The sequence below is a fragment of the Colius striatus genome, chromosome 27, assembly GCF_028858725.1.
Source record: "Colius striatus isolate bColStr4 chromosome 27, bColStr4.1.hap1, whole genome shotgun sequence".
NCBI classification, from domain to species: domain Eukaryota; kingdom Metazoa; phylum Chordata; class Aves; order Coliiformes; family Coliidae; genus Colius; species Colius striatus.
Window position 1 is genome coordinate 1,834,410 of NC_084785.1, and position 14,718 is coordinate 1,849,127.

Genomic DNA, 14,718 nt, shown 5'->3' on the forward strand with positions numbered 1-14,718 from the left:
TCCAGCCTTTCCAGCTTCTCCTGCACGCAGAAAGACAGCAGGGGCTCAGTGGCCACAGCCTTGTGGTGTGAGAGCCTCTCCATACCCACCACACTCTGCTGCATCTCCTCACTGCCTTCCCCTCGTGCACAGCTCTGCACAGATTGTCTACTGGCTCCTCAGTCAGGTCCCAGAGCCTCTGATCTCCAGAGGCTGTATCCAACCTCAGCCAGGCTGTAGTGCAGTGAACTCACCTTCAGCTGAACCACCTCCACCCTCATCCGCTCCATCTCCAGAGGCAGCTTCTCCTGCACCTGCCACTGTTTCTTTACACTGGCATCCACATCGTGACAGATGTTATGCATCTGGAAAGAGGATTTGGACACAGACACTGAGCCCCTGAGCTGGCCCCAGCCACCACAGCTGCAGGGCATGGGCAGAAGAGGGGACACTCACCTCCCTTCTGATCTTTGCCAGTTGGTGACGATTCTCCTCCTGCACATGCAAAGGAAAGCAGAGGCTCAGCGGCTGCAGCTCATCCAACTGCAACCAGGCTTTGGCTCTGTGAGCTCACCTTCAGCTGGGTAACCTCCATGCTCTGCTCGGCCATCTCATTCCTCAGCTTGGCCGTCTCATTCCTCAGCTTGGCCGTCTCATTCCTCAGCTCGGCCGTCTCAATCCTCAGCTTGGCCGTCTCATTCCTCAGCTTGGCCGTCTCATTCCTCAGCTGCTGGATCTCCTGGCCTTGGCTTTGGAAATGCTGCAACACCTGAGAGCTCTGGGAAGAGAAGCCAGACACAGACACTGAGCCCCTGACACAGCCCCAGCCACTGCAGCTGCAGGGCATGGGCACAGGAGGGGACACTTACCGCTGCTGCTCTGAGCTGCTCCACCAACTTCTGCTCCTGATACCACTCCTGCATGTGGAAAGGAAAGCAAGAGACTCAGGGGCTGCAGCTCATCCAAGGGGTTGCAAGCAAGCTTTGGCTCTGTGAGCTCACCTTCAACTGGGTCACCTCCATGCTCAGCTGAGCTGTCTCCAGCTTCACCTGCCGCATCTCCTGGTCTTGGTGTTGGAGATGTGTCAAGACCGCGTTGTACTGCAAAGAGCAGCCAGACACAGGCACTGAGCGCCTGACACAGCCCCAGCTGCCACAGCTGTGGGATGTGGACAGAGGAGGGGACACTCACCTCTGCTTTGAGCTGCTCCAGCCTTTCCAGCTTCTCCTGCACGGACTTCTGCATGCAGAAAGACAGCAGGGACTCAGTGGCCACAGCCTCGTGCTGTGAGAGCCCCTCCATACCCATCACACTCTGCTGCATCTCCTCGCTGCTTTCCCACCGTGCACAGCTCTGCACAGATTGTCTACTGGCTCCTCAGTCAGGTCCCAGAGCCTCTGATCTCCAGAGGCTGTATCCAACCTCAGCCAGGCTGTACTTCTGTGAACTCACCTTCAGCTGAACCACCTCCACCCTCATCTGCTCCATCTCCAGAGGCAGCTTCTCCTGCACCTGCCACTGTTTCTTTACACTGGCATCCACATACTGACAGATGTTATGCATCTGGAAAGAGGATTTGGACACAGACACTGAGCCCCTGAGCTGGCCCCAGCCACCACAGCTGCAGGGCTTGGGCAGAGGAGGGGACACTCACCTCCCTTCTGATCTTTGCCAGTTGGTGACGATTCTCCTCCTGCACATGCAAAGGAAAGCAGAGGCTCAGCCGCTGCAGCTCATCCAACTGCACCCGCGCTGTGGCTCTGTGAGCTCACCTTCAGCTCAGTCACCTCCATGCTCAGCTTGGCCATCGCATTCCTCAGCTTGGCCGTCTCATTCCTCAGCTTGGCCATCTCATTCCTCAGCTTGGCCATCTCATTCCTCAGCTCGGCCGTCTCATTCCTCAGCTTGGCCATCTCATTCCTCAGCTGCTGGATCTCCTGGCCTTGGCTTTGGAAATGCTGCAACACCTGAGAGCTCTGGGAAGAGAAGCCAGACACAGACACTGAGCCCCTGACACAGCCCCAGCCACTGCAGCTGCCGGAAATGGGCAGAGCAGGGGACACTCACCTGTATTCTGAGCTGCTCCAGCTGTCCCAGCTTCTCCTCCTCCCTGAACTTCTGCATGCAAAAGAGAGCAAGGGCTCAGGGGCCACAGCCCCAGCCCCACGGTGTGGGAGCCCCTCCACACCTCTCGCACTCTGCTGCATCTCCTCAATGCCTTCCGCTTGTGCAGAGCTCTGCACAGATCCCCTGCTGGCTCCTCTGATCTCCAGGGGCCTTCTCTAACCTCAGCTAGGCTGTGGTTCTGTGAACTCACCTTCAGCTGAGCCATCCCCGCCACCAACTGGGACACCTCCAGCTTCAGCCGATGCATCTCCTGCAGCATCTCAGAGCTCTGGGAAGAGGAGCCACACACAGACACTGAGCCCTGACACAGCCCCAGCCGCTGCAGCTGCGGGCCGTGGGCAGAGCAGGGGACACTCACCTCCACTCTGAGATGGTTCTGCCCGTTCTGCAGGTGCAGACATTTGTCCTGCACGTGGAAAGAGAGCAGGGGCTCAGCGGCTGCGGCCCATCCAACTGCACCCGCGCTGTGGCTGTGTGAGCTCACCTGCAGCTCGCCTATGTCCTCCTGCAGCTGCCACGAGGCTTGGGTCTGTCTTTCGTCGCTGCTGCTTTGGGCCGTGGCACAGCACTGGGGCAGAATCTCCTGCACTCGGAGTTCTTCCCTCACCGCTGCCATGGCTGCACCTGTGTGTCAGGGCCAGCACGCTGTGAGGGGCTCGGCCACGGGCAGTGCCGGGCGTGGGGACAGTGCTTGGGCTCAGGCTGCCCACGCTGCCTCACACACAGCACGCGGCCCAGGCTGCCGCCTTCCCCCTGCACTGCTCACAGCCACACACACAGCCCAGCCAACGCCTGTGGGGACCCTGGGGACAGCCATCCCTCACCTTCCTCTGCTCTGTCAGCGACCTCCCGCTGCAAAGCCATCGCAAGGCAGGCCGTTGGCCAGTGCTCTCCGAGCTCCTGCCAACTGGTACTGAGGTTCTCCTCGAAATGCCCCTTTTATACCCACCAGCCTCCCCTGTCACGGGTGACATCAGAATGGGAGCTGCTGCCCGTGGCAACACGACCGACCTCCCCTGTCACGCGTGACATCAGAATGGGAGCTGCTGCCCGTGGCAACACGAGCGACCTCCCCTGTCACGGGTGACATCAGAATGGGAGCTGCTGCCCGTGGCAACACGGCCAACCACACCCTGGGCTGCCACAGCTCCCATCCCAGGAGCCTGGCTGTGCACCTACCAGCTGGGACAAGCAGCGTTGACAAAAGCACAGTCACTGGGGTGTGAATATTCATTTTCTTCATGTGCATCTACTGCACGGGCCAGTACATCGTGAAACTGCCTCTGCACAAGGGAACTGACTTGGTGGAAAGGTCCTTGGTTGTTTTGAGGGGGACTTGAGCTCAGGTTGCTCCCATATGATCACTGGCACCCTGCCCAGCACCGCACTGACACCTGGCCCTCAGCACCTCAGCTGCACGGCTCGAGCAGCTCTGCAGGGCCCTTCCCACCCCCACCCCGCTGGCATTTGTGCTATATTGTGGTTGCTGTGCTGATTTCATTCTTTTGGGGCAGAAAATTGCAAGATGAAGGAGCTCTACTTCCTGGCTAAAGAGAAGACAAAACATGACCATAATGTCCCTCTTTTACAATGAAACCTGAAGGTGCTGTATGATGGGGGATGAGGACTTTTCCTCCCCACAGTGAGGCCCTGTAACAGCACACACTCGATAAATACATACACACCTTCTCACCCAGCTGCAGAAACACTCTCAGACAGAGTCTTTGACTCCCTCTTACCTGATCCTCCACGGAAACTTCCGTTCCCAGAGTGTTATCTGTGTTCCTCTCGTCCCTTCCAAGGCATTTCTGGGCCAGAAGCTTTCTGTCTAGTGGGGGAGGAGGAAGTTCAGGAGCTTAACCGAAGCCTCTTTATCACCAAAGCAGAAGTTGACAGACTTCGGTTCCAAGTTAACGTGATCAGGTGCTGTGATGCCACTGTCTTCTACAGACAAAAACCCAAACCACCCTGAAACAAGGTCTCATAAGACAGCCAGGAGTTGGAAAGTCGCCTCTCCTTTAGTTGTACTGGAGATGAAAACGCCAAGTAGAAATGATTTTGAAACAACTCAGTATCTCCTCCCATCCACCCACCTGACACCTGACTCAATGCTCACTCCTCACCTCCTGGGGCTCCTCTGACACTGCTTTTCTAGGCTCAGGTCATACTTACACATTAGTGTGCAGCTGAAAGTCTCCTGCCTTATATCCCAAGGCAAAGTTATTTTGTGAGAGCTTAGATTTGGCTGTATCAAAAGTCATCTGGTAGCCAGCAAGCCAGCCTTCATAGCCCAACACTGCCCAGCCATAGATGGTTGGTCCAGAGAGATCAGCGTCTATGTTGCAGCCTAGATTTACATAGTCTCTTTTGTAGGAGGTCTTCAACTTTCCACTCTTCTTCCTGCAGAGAGAAACGTGCCATTTCATCTCTTGTAGTACACAAGGAGGTGTTACACATAGTTTTAGTCATGTGTGTCTTCCTCAAGACCAGTTAAGTGACTGTAACACCTACCTACCCAAAACTTCACATGAGGAGCTGCTGGAGAGGGCATGAGGTGAGGGTAACACTGGTTTCTGTCTGTTTACCTGGTGCCACTGTTTCCTCCACCATCTCAAATTCTTTAAAACCCTCAAGAAACAAGACAAAAGCATGTCTGCCTGCCTTCCTTCCTTCTTCACGCCTGGACACCAGTCTCCTCTATGGAAAACAGACTTCCTTATCCTCCAGACATCATCCTGTTCCTCTGGAGAAACCTCTCACAATCCCATGAGACAATTCCTCTCTCAACAATGGCTCCTTGTGCCTATTTTGCTCTCAATTCCAACTTAAGACAAATTTTAACCACCTCCTTAATCCTCTCCCCTACCTCCTTTCTCTCCACACAGCAGAACACAGGTTTGGGAGACCTTGTCCTTCTGAGCCTGGTATTATCCATCACCTTCAAAATACTCTATCCAGTGCCTGCAGAACATTCTAGAGTAAATGTTGAGCTTTCACACAAAGGCCAGAACAAGCATTTCTAATTCAAGGTTATGGGAGATTCCAGCACTCCTTAGATAAATGTAACAGAAAATACTTACCCTGTGTTTGGTACAAATGTAGTGTCCGGAGCCACCTTCAATCCTTCAGCCAGCTGCAAAGAAAAAGAGAAGGATGTCTGCTCAGAGCTCTGCTGAAATGTGCTTTGTTCTATGCTCTACTTCCTGGCTAAAGAGAAGACAAAACATGACCATAATGTCCCTCTTTTACAATGAAACCTGAAGGTGCTGTATGATGGGGGATGAGGACTTTTCCTCCCCACAGTGAGGCCCTGTAACAGCACACACTCTATAAATACATACACACCTTCTCACCCAGCTGCAGAAACACTCTCAGACAGAGTCTTTCACTCCCTCTTACCTGATCCTCCACGGACACTTCTGTTCCCAGAGTGTTATCTGTGTTCCACTTCTGGGTGAATGTAAGTCCATAGTCTTTGATCTTATATTTGGTCTTTAGACTGCCTGAAGCCTTGCCTGTGTCTGTGTTGGAAGAACCAGTTGCAGTGAAATCCTGCCAGGAGCAGAATAACAGTTTCAACACTCTGATGTCCTTGCTGGTTTTGAGGGGGACTTGAGCTGAGGTTGCTCCCATATGATCACAGCTCACCGCTTGCGATCAGTTTCTGCTGCTGTCACTCTGTCAGCAGTACCGAGGTGCTCAGCACTGGCTGGCGTGCTCATTGCCCTTCAGCACTTAGACTTGCTGATCTGGGCTGTAGGAGTTTACACAAAAGGCTCAGCTCTTCTGCTCTTTGTATCTTTGGTGTCTGAGGACCCCGTGGGAGGCTAAAGCCCTCTTGCAATGAAATCTGGCAAGGGATGTAAAGGACACGAAGGGCTCCTTCCAGTGTGTGGGCAGCAAAAGGAAGATGAGGGAGCATGTGAGCCTGCTGCTGAACGAGGTGGTGCCCTGGTGATGGAGGATACGGAGCAGGCAGAGCTGCTGAATGCCGCCTTGGCTTCGGTCTTTTGTGTGACCATTCCCCAGCTCTTACAAAGGCAATGTCATGGTCTGGTCTTGCATTTGCCTATCTGAAATAAATAGGAAAAAACCTTCTCATTAACCTCATTAATCTCTCGTTTGAGATGAAGGAAATTGATTTGCTAACAAAAACTGTTTCTCAGCTCTCTGTGGTGATTGAATTTATTATACCTTAGGCTGATACAGGCCTAAGTCCTGAGGACAAAATGCTGAAAACACTTTACGTCAGACAGTGCTGCGAAGCCTCTTACTGTGTGTGGCATTTCACAGTGCTGTGAGGTTTTGCGGTTTGGGTTTTTTTCAATAGTGTCATCTGCAGGAAAACAAGTTTTGATCCTTGCTTGAGCTAGCCTATCATGGCATCACGTGCGATATTTTAAGGGCAAAAGCTTCTGGTTTAATTTTTCAATAGTCTCTTTAAAGATACCACGTAAATGACACGTGGCCATTGAAGCTTCATGGAGGAGATCCATTGTTCTAAACTGGCACTTTGTGATGGATGAAAAAGCATACCAACACCTACTCAGTTTCAGGGACAGAGATGTCACGTAAGAGTTAAAACGTCATAGTATTATTAGTCCTGGGCTTCTTCCCCAAATTTGTGGTCATCTGGAATGCTAATATCTGTTCCCTACACACAAGATGCATTTAATTATGCTTTTAAATGGCTTTTGGCTTAAAATGACCTCAAGCAGGAGCCCAGTGTTTGCATTGTGTCAGCTGTGGTTACGCCTCCTGATGTACACTACTGACTTTTTTAAAGGCGTGCTTTCAAAGAGAAATGTAGCATTAGTGCTGAATGAAAACGGTTATGAGTAGGAAGTAAAGATCTTTTCTGTATCCAGATAAAAGTGTAAAGACAATCAGAGAGGTTTTAGCCACACTGAAATTATTAGGCCAGTCTTCTGAAAAGCATCATGAGACTATTAACTGCAGAAAGCCAGGAATCCAGGGTTTTTTCTCAACTCAAAGTCCACAAGCTATTTGCATTGTTTCAGAACGTATATTATATGCTGTGTGAAATGTATTTATGAAAGTATTTTTGCGTACACCATAAGAGAGAAAATAGAGAAAAAAATAATAGAGAAAAAATAACAGAGAAAATATCCCGTCCTCTTCAGCAGTCTACTCTCAGCCTGGCTGTGGTTCTGAGAGACATTCAGTCCAACCTCAGCCTGGCTGTGGTTCTCTGTGCCGCTCTCTCTATCCTCATCCACGCTGTGGTTCTGAGAGCTGTCCAGTCCCAGCTCAGCCAGGCTCCGGTTCTGTCTGCTGTTCTCTATTTCCTCAGCCAGGCTTTGCTTCTCTTGGTGCCTCCTCGGCTTGGCCAGCTGCTTCTCCAGCTTCTGGATCCTCTCAGTGGCCATTTCTAAGCACTGTTTTGTGCAAAGGTTCTGGGAAGAGGAGCCAGACACAGGCACTGAGCCCCTGACACAGCCCCAGCTGCTGCAGCTGCAGGACGTGGGCAGAGCAGGGGACACTCACCTTCCTTCTGAGCTGCTCCAGCTCTTTTTCTGTTGTGTGGTGATTCTCCTCCTGCAAGCAGACACAGCAGGGGCTCAGGGCTCACAGCCACAGCCTCCCTTTGTGCACAGCTCTGCACAGATTGTCTATTGGCTCCTCAGTCAGGCCCCAGAGCCTCTAATCTCCAGAGGCTGTATCCAGCCTCAGCCAGGCTGTAGTGCAGTGAACTCACCCTCAGCTGGGCCATCTCCACCCTCAGCTGCTCAATCTCCAGCTGCATTGCCTCCAGCTGACATCCCTTCTCATTGTTGCTTTCTAAATGATGTTTCCTATCACGGTTCTGGGAAGAGGATTTGGACACGGACACTGAGCCCCTGACACAGCCCCAGCCACTGCAGCTGCAGGGCATGGGCACAGGAGGGGACACTTACCTCTGCTGCTCTGAGCTGCTCCACCAACTTCTCCAGCTCCTGATTTCGCTCCTGCATGTGGAAAGGAAAACAGAGGCTCAGGGGCTGCAGCTCATCCAAGGGGTTGCAAGCAAGCTTTGGCTCTGTGAGCTCACCTTCAGCTGGGTCACCTCCATGCTCAGCTGAGCTGTCTTCAGCTTCATCTCCTGGTCTCGGTGTTGGAGATGTGTCAAGGCCGCGTTGTACTGCAAAGAGCAGCCAGACACAGGCACTGAGCGCCTGACACAGCCCCAGCTGCCACAGCTGTGGGATGTGGGCAGAGGAGGGGACACTCACCTCTGCGTTGAGCTGCTCCAGCCTTTCCAGCTTCTCCTGCACGCAGAAAGACAGCAGGGGCTCAGTGGCCACAGCCTTGTGGTGTGAGAGCCTCTCCATACCCACCACACTCTGCTGCATCTCCTCACTGCCTTCCCCTCGTGCAGAGCTCTGCACAGATTGTCTACTGGCTCCTCAGTCAGGTCCCAGAGCCTCTGATCTCCAGAGGCTGTATCCAACCTCAGCCAGGCTGTACTTCTGTGAACTCACCTTCAGCTGAACCACCTCCACCCTCATCCGCTCCATCTCCAGAGGCAGCTTCTCCTGCACCTGCCACTGTTTCTTTACACTGGCATCCACATCGTGACAGATGTTATGCATCTGGAAAGAGGATTTGGACACAGACACTGAGCCCCTGAGCTGGCCCCAGCCACCACAGCTGCAGGGCTTGGGCAGAGGAGGGGACACTCACCTCCCTTCTGATCTTTGCCAGTTGGTGACGATTCTCCTCCTGCACATGCAAAGGAAAGCAGAGGCTCAGCGGCTGCAGCTCATCCAACTGCAACCAGGCTTTGGCTCTGTGAGCTCACCTTCAGCTGGGTCACCTCCATGCTCAGCTTGGCCATCGCATTCCTCAGCTTGGCCGTCTCATTCCTCAGCTTGGCCGTCTCATTCCTCAGCTCGGCCGTCTCAATCCTCAGCTTGGCCGTCTCATTCCTCAGCTTGGCCGTCTCATTCCTCAGCTGCTGGATCTCCTGGCCTTGGCTTTGGAAATGCTGCAACACCTGAGAGCTCTGGGAAGAGAAGCCAGACACAGACACTGAGCCCCTGACACAGCCCCAGCCACTGCAGCTGCAGGGCATGGGCACAGGAGGGGACACTTACCACTGCTGCTCTGAGCTGCTCCACCAACTTCTGCTCCTGATACCACTCCTGCATGTGGAAAGGAAAGCAAGAGACTCAGGGGCTGCAGCTCATCCAAGGGGTTGCAAGCAAGCTTTGGCTCTGTGAGCTCACCTTCAACTGGGTCACCTCCATGCTCAGCTGAGCTGTCTCCAGCTTCACCTGCCGCATCTCCTGGTCTTGGTGTTGGAGATGTGTCAAGACCGCGTTGTACTGCAAAGAGCAGCCAGACACAGGCACTGAGCGCCTGACACAGCCCCAGCTGCCACAGCTGTGGGATGTGGACAGAGGAGGGGACACTCACCTCTGCTTTGAGCTGCTCCAGCCTTTCCAGCTTCTCCTGCACGTACTTCTGCATGCAGAAAGACAGCAGGGGCTCAGTGGCCACAGCCTCGTGCTGTGAGAGCCCCTCCATACCCATCACACTCTGCTGCATCTCCTCACTGCTTTCCCCTCGAGCACAGCTCTGCACAGATTGTCTACTGGCTCCTCAGTCAGGTCCCAGAGCCTCTGATCTCCAGAGGCTGTATCCAACCTCAGCCAGGCTGTACTTCTGTGAACTCACCTTCAGCTGAACCACCTCCACCCTCATCCGCTCCATCTCCAGAGGCAGCTTCTCCTGCACCTGCCACTGTTTCTTTACACTGGCATCCACATCGTGACAGATGTTATGCATCTGGAAAGAGGATTTGGACACAGACACTGAGCCCCTGAGCTGGCCCCAGCCACCACAGCTGCAGGGCTTGGGCAGAGGAGGGGACACTCACCTCCCTTCTGATCTTTGCCAGTTGGTGACGATTCTCCTCCTGCACATGCAAAGGAAAGCAGAGGCTCAGCGGCTGCAGCTCATCCAACTGCACCCGCGCTGTGGCTCTGTGAGCTCACCTTCAGCTCAGTCACCTCCATGCTCAGCTTGGCCATCGCATTCCTCAGCTTGGCCGTCTCATTCCTCAGCTTGGCCATCTCATTCCTCAGCTTGGCCATCTCATTCCTCAGCTCGGCCGTCTCATTCCTCAGCTTGGCCATCTCATTCCTCAGCTGCTGGATCTCCTGGCCTTGGCTTTGGAAATGCTGCAACACCTGAGAGCTCTGGGAAGAGAAGCCAGACACAGACACTGAGCCCCTGACACAGCCCCAGCCACTGCAGCTGCCGGAAATGGGCAGAGCAGGGGACACTCACCTGTATTCTGAGCTGCTCCAGCTGTCCCAGCTTCTCCTCCTCCCTGAACTTCTGCATGCAAAAGAGAGCAGGGGCTCAGGGGCCACAGCCCCAGCCCCACGGTGTAGGAGCCCCTCCACACCTCTCGCACTCTGCTGCATCTCCTCAATGCCTTCCGCTTGTGCAGAGCTCTGCACAGATCCCCTGCTGGCTCCTCTGATCTCCAGGGGCCTTCTCTAACCTCAGCCAGGCTATGGTTCTGTGAACTCACCTTCAGCTGAGCCATCCCCGCCACCAACTGGGACAACTCCAGCTTCAGCCGATGCATCTCCTGCAGCATCTCAGAGCTCTGGGAAGAGGAGCCACACACAGACACTGAGCCCTGACACAGCCCCAGCCGCTGTAGCTGCGGGCCGTGGGCAGAGCAGGGGACACTCACCTCCACTCTGAGATGGTTCAGCCCGTTCTGCAGGTCCAGACATTTGTCCTGCACGTGGAAAGAGAGCAGGGGCTCAGCGGCTGCGGCCCATCCAACTGCACCCGCGCTGTGGCTGTGTGAGCTCACCTGCAGCTCGCCTATGTCCTCCTGCAGCTGCCACGAGGCTTGGGTCTGTCTTTCGTCACTGCTGCTTTGGGCCGTGGCACAGCACTGGGGCAGAATCTCCTGCACTCGGAGTTCTTCCCTCACCGCTGCCATGGCTGCACCTGTGTGTCAGGGCCAGCACGCTGTGAGGGGCTCGGCCACGGGCAGTGCCGGGCGTGGGGACAGTGCTTGGGCTCAGGCTGCCCACGCTGCCTCACACACAGCACGCGGCCCAGGCTGCCGCCTTCCCCCTGCACTGCTCACAGCCACACACACAGCCCAGCCAACGCCTGTGGGGACCCTGGGGACAGCCATCCCTCACCTTCCTCTGCTCTGTCAGCGACCTCCCGCTGCAAAGCCATCGCAAGGCAGGCCGTTGGCCAGTGCTCTCCGAGCTCCTGCCAACTGGTACTGAGGTTCTCCTCGAAATGCCCCTTTTATACCCACCAGCCTCCCCTGTCACGGGTGACATCAGAATGGGAGCTGCTGCCCGTGGCAACACGACCGACCTCCCCTGTCACGGGTGACATCAGAATGGGAGCTGCTGCCCGTGGCAACACGGCCAACCACACCCTGGGCTGCCACAGCTCCCATCCCAGGAGCCTGGCTGTGCACCTACCAGCTGGGACAAGCAGTGTTGACAAAAGCACAGTCACTGGGGTGTGAATATTCATTTTCTTCATGTGCATCTACTGCACGGGCCAGTACATTGTGAAACTGCCTCTGCACAAGGGAACTGACTTGGTGGAAAGGTCCTTGGTTGTTTTGAGGGGGACTTGAGCTCAGGTTGCTCCCATATGATCACTGGCACCCTGCCCAGCACCGCACTGACACCTGGCCCTCAGCACCTCAGCTGCACGGCTCGAGCAGCTCTGCAGGGCCCTTCCCACCCCCACCCCGCTGGCATTTGTGCTATATTGTGGTTGCTGTGCTGATTTCATTCTTTTGGGGCAGAAAATTGCAAGATGAAGGAGCTCTACTTCCTGGCTAAAGAGAAGACAAAACATGACCATAATGTCCCTCTTTTACAATGAAACCTGAAGGTGCTGTATGATGGGGGATGAGGACTTTTCCTCCCCACAGTGAGGCCCTGTAACAGCACACACTCGATAAATACATACACACCTTCTCACCCAGCTGCAGAAACACTCTCAGACAGAGTCTTTGACTCCCTCTTACCTGATCCTCCACGGAAACTTCCGTTCCCAGAGTGTTATCTGTGTTCCTCTCGTCCCTTCCAAGGCATTTCTGGGCCAGAAGCTTTCTGTCTAGTGGGGGAGGAGGAAGTTCAGGAGCTTAACCGAAGCCTCTTTATCACCAAAGCAGAAGTTGACAGACTTCGGTTCCAAGTTAACGTGATCAGGTGCTGTGATGCCACTGTCTTCTACAGACAAAAACCCAAACCACCCTGAAACAAGGTCTCATAAGACAGCCAGGAGTTGGAAAGTCGCCTCTCCTTTAGTTGTACTGGAGATGAAAACGCCAAGTAGAAATGATTTTGAAACAACTCAGTATCTCCTCCCATCCACCCACCTGACACCTGACTCAATGCTCACTCCTCACCTCCTGGGGCTCCTCTGACACTGCTTTTCTAGGCTCAGGTCATACTTACACATTAGTGTGCAGCTGAAAGTCTCCTGCCTTATATCCCAAGGCAAAGTTATTTTGTGAGAGCTTAGATTTGGCTGTATCAAAAGTCATCTGGTAGCCAGCAAGCCAGCCTTCATAGCCCAACACTGCCCAGCCATAGATGGTTGGTCCAGAGAGATCAGTGTCTATGTTGCAGCCTAGATTTACATAGTCTCTTTTGTAGGAGGTCTTCAACTTTCCACTCTTCTTCCTGCAGAGAGAAACGTGCCATTTCATCTCTTGTAGTACACAAGGAGGTTGTTACACATAGTTTTAGTCATGTGTGTCTTCCTCAAGACCAGTTAAGTGACTGTAACACCTACCTACCCAAAACTTCACATGAGGAGCTGCTGGAGAGGGCATGAGGTGAGGGTAACACTGGTTTCTGTCTGTTTACCTGGTGCCACTGTTTCCTCCACCATCTCAAATTCTTTAAAACCCTCAAGAAACAAGACAAAAGCATGTCTGCCTGCCTTCCTTCCTTCTTCACGCCTGGACACCAGTCTCCTCTATGGAAAACAGACTTCCTTATCCTCCAGACATCATCCTGTTCCTCTGGAGAAACCTCTCACAATCCCATGACACAATTCCTCTCTCACCAATGGCTCCTTGTGCCTATTTTGCTCTCAATTCCAACTTAAGACAAATTTTAACCACCTCCTTAATCCTCTCCCCTACCTCCTTTCTCTCCACACAGCAGAACACAGGTTTGGGAGACCTTGTCCTTCTGAGCCTGGTATTATCCATCACCTTCAAAATACTCTATCCAGTGCCTGCAGAACATTCTAGAGTAAATGTTGAGCTTTCACACAAAGGCCAGAACAAGCATTTCTAATTCAAGGTTATGGGAGATTCCAGCACTCCTTAGATAAATGTAACAGAAAATACTTACCCTGTGTTTGGTACAAATGTAGTGTCCGGAGCCACCTTCAATCCTTCAGCCAGCTGCAAAGAAAAAGAGAAGGATGTCTGCTCAGAGCTCTGCTGAAATGTGCTTTGTTCTATGCTCTACTTCCTGGCTAAAGAGAAGACAAAACATGACCATAATGTCCCTCTTTTACAATGAAACCTGAAGGTGCTGTATGATGGGGGATGAGGACTTTTCCTCCCCACAGTGAGGCCCTGTAACAGCACACACTCGATAAATACATACACACCTTCTCACACCAGCTGCAGAAACACTCTCAGACAGAGTCTTTCACTCCCTCTTACCTGATCCTCCACGGACACTTCTGTTCCCAGAGTGTTATCTGTGTTCCACTTCTGGGTGAATGTAAGTCCATAGTCTTTGATCTTATATTTGGTCTTTAGACTGCCTGAAGCCTTGCCTGTGTCTGTGTTGGAAGAACCAGTTGCAGTGAAATCCTGCCAGGAGCAGAATAACAGTTTCAACACTCTGATGTCCTTGCTGGTTTTGAGGGGGACTTGAGCTGAGGTTGCTCCCATATGATCACAGCTCACCGCTTGCGATCAGTTTCTGCTGCTGTCACTCTGTCAGCAGTACCGAGGTGCTCAGCACTGGCTGGCGTGCACATTGCCCTTCAGCACTTAGACTTGCTGATCTGGGCTGTAGGAGTTTACACAAAAGGCTCAGCTCTTCTGCTCTTTGTATCTTTGGTGTCTGAGGACCCCGTGGGAGGCTAAAGCCCTCTTGCAATGAAATCTGGCAAGGGATGTAAAGGACACGAAGGGCTCCTTCCAGTGTGTGGGCAGCAAAAGGAAGATGAGGGAGCATGTGAGCCTGCTGCTGAACGAGGTGGTGCCCTGGTGATGGAGGATACGGAGCAGGCAGAGCTGCTGAATGCCGCCTTGGCTTCGGTCTTTTGTGTGACCATTCCCCAGCTCTTACAAAGGCAATGTCATGGTCTGGTCTTGCATTTGCCTATCTGAAATAAATAGGAAAAAACCTTCTCATTAACCTCATTAATCTCTCGTTTGAGATGAAGGAAATTGATTTGCTAACAAAAACTGTTTCTCAGCTCTCTGTGGTGATTGAATTTATTATACCTTAGGCTGATACAGGCCTAAGTCCTGAGGACAAAATGCTGAAAACACTTTACGTCAGACAGTGCTGCGAAGCCTCTTACTGTGTGTGGCATTTCACAGTGCTGTGAGGTTTTGCGGTT

General features: G+C 53.1%; 3 protein-coding genes and 1 long non-coding RNA gene across 8 annotated transcripts; all 4 read right to left on the reverse strand.

The window, feature by feature from the left end:
* Positions 1 to 851: 851 nt before the first annotated feature.
* Positions 852 to 1,237, reverse strand: LOC133628047 (uncharacterized). The gene is made up of 3 exons (XR_009820492.1): positions 1,171 to 1,237; positions 981 to 1,079; positions 852 to 896 (listed from the first exon to the last, which is right to left on the reverse strand). It is a non-coding gene; the product is annotated as an uncharacterized LOC133628047 (long non-coding RNA).
* A 2,709-nt stretch (positions 1,238 to 3,946) lies between these two features.
* Positions 3,947 to 5,945, reverse strand: LOC133628071 (voltage-dependent anion-selective channel protein 3-like). Of its 3 annotated transcripts, none has more exons than XM_062015936.1 (4): positions 5,506 to 5,945; positions 5,187 to 5,239; positions 4,279 to 4,506; positions 3,947 to 4,050 (listed from the first exon to the last, which is right to left on the reverse strand). In XM_062015936.1, the coding sequence occupies exons 1-4, from the start codon at positions 5,737 to 5,739 to the stop codon at positions 4,026 to 4,028; spliced, it is 540 nt and encodes a 179-aa protein (XP_061871920.1). In that variant the 5' UTR covers positions 5,740 to 5,945; the 3' UTR covers positions 3,947 to 4,025. The 3 variants fall into 3 exon arrangements, with proteins under 3 accessions (XP_061871920.1, XP_061871921.1, XP_061871919.1); XM_062015937.1 differs by having other exon boundaries at positions 3,948 to 4,047; positions 5,506 to 5,944; XM_062015935.1 differs by lacking the exon at positions 3,947 to 4,050 and adding an exon at positions 4,064 to 4,133.
* A 955-nt stretch (positions 5,946 to 6,900) lies between these two features.
* On the reverse strand, positions 6,901 to 11,077 carry LOC133628034 (golgin subfamily A member 6-like protein 7). Its single transcript, XM_062015759.1, has 14 exons — positions 10,946 to 11,077; positions 10,820 to 10,867; positions 10,652 to 10,729; positions 9,787 to 9,897; positions 9,526 to 9,687; positions 9,336 to 9,434; positions 9,204 to 9,251; positions 8,909 to 9,112; positions 8,589 to 8,699; positions 8,159 to 8,248; positions 8,025 to 8,108; positions 7,826 to 7,933; positions 7,615 to 7,665; positions 6,901 to 7,523 (listed from the first exon to the last, which is right to left on the reverse strand). Exons 1-14 carry the CDS (start codon positions 11,075 to 11,077, stop codon positions 7,158 to 7,160), a joined length of 1,692 nt encoding a protein of 563 aa, XP_061871743.1. The 3' UTR covers positions 6,901 to 7,157.
* Positions 11,078 to 12,261: 1,184 nt separating this feature from the next.
* On the reverse strand, positions 12,262 to 14,129 carry LOC133628053 (voltage-dependent anion-selective channel protein 3-like). 3 transcript variants are annotated; one of them, XM_062015826.1, is made up of 4 exons: positions 13,805 to 14,129; positions 13,485 to 13,537; positions 12,576 to 12,803; positions 12,262 to 12,347 (listed from the first exon to the last, which is right to left on the reverse strand). In XM_062015826.1, the coding sequence occupies exons 1-4, from the start codon at positions 14,036 to 14,038 to the stop codon at positions 12,323 to 12,325; spliced, it is 540 nt and encodes a 179-aa protein (XP_061871810.1). In that variant the 5' UTR covers positions 14,039 to 14,129; the 3' UTR covers positions 12,262 to 12,322. The 3 variants fall into 3 exon arrangements, with proteins under 3 accessions (XP_061871810.1, XP_061871811.1, XP_061871809.1); XM_062015827.1 differs by having other exon boundaries at positions 12,301 to 12,344; XM_062015825.1 differs by lacking the exon at positions 12,262 to 12,347 and adding an exon at positions 12,361 to 12,430.
* Positions 14,130 to 14,718: the final 589 nt, after the last annotated feature.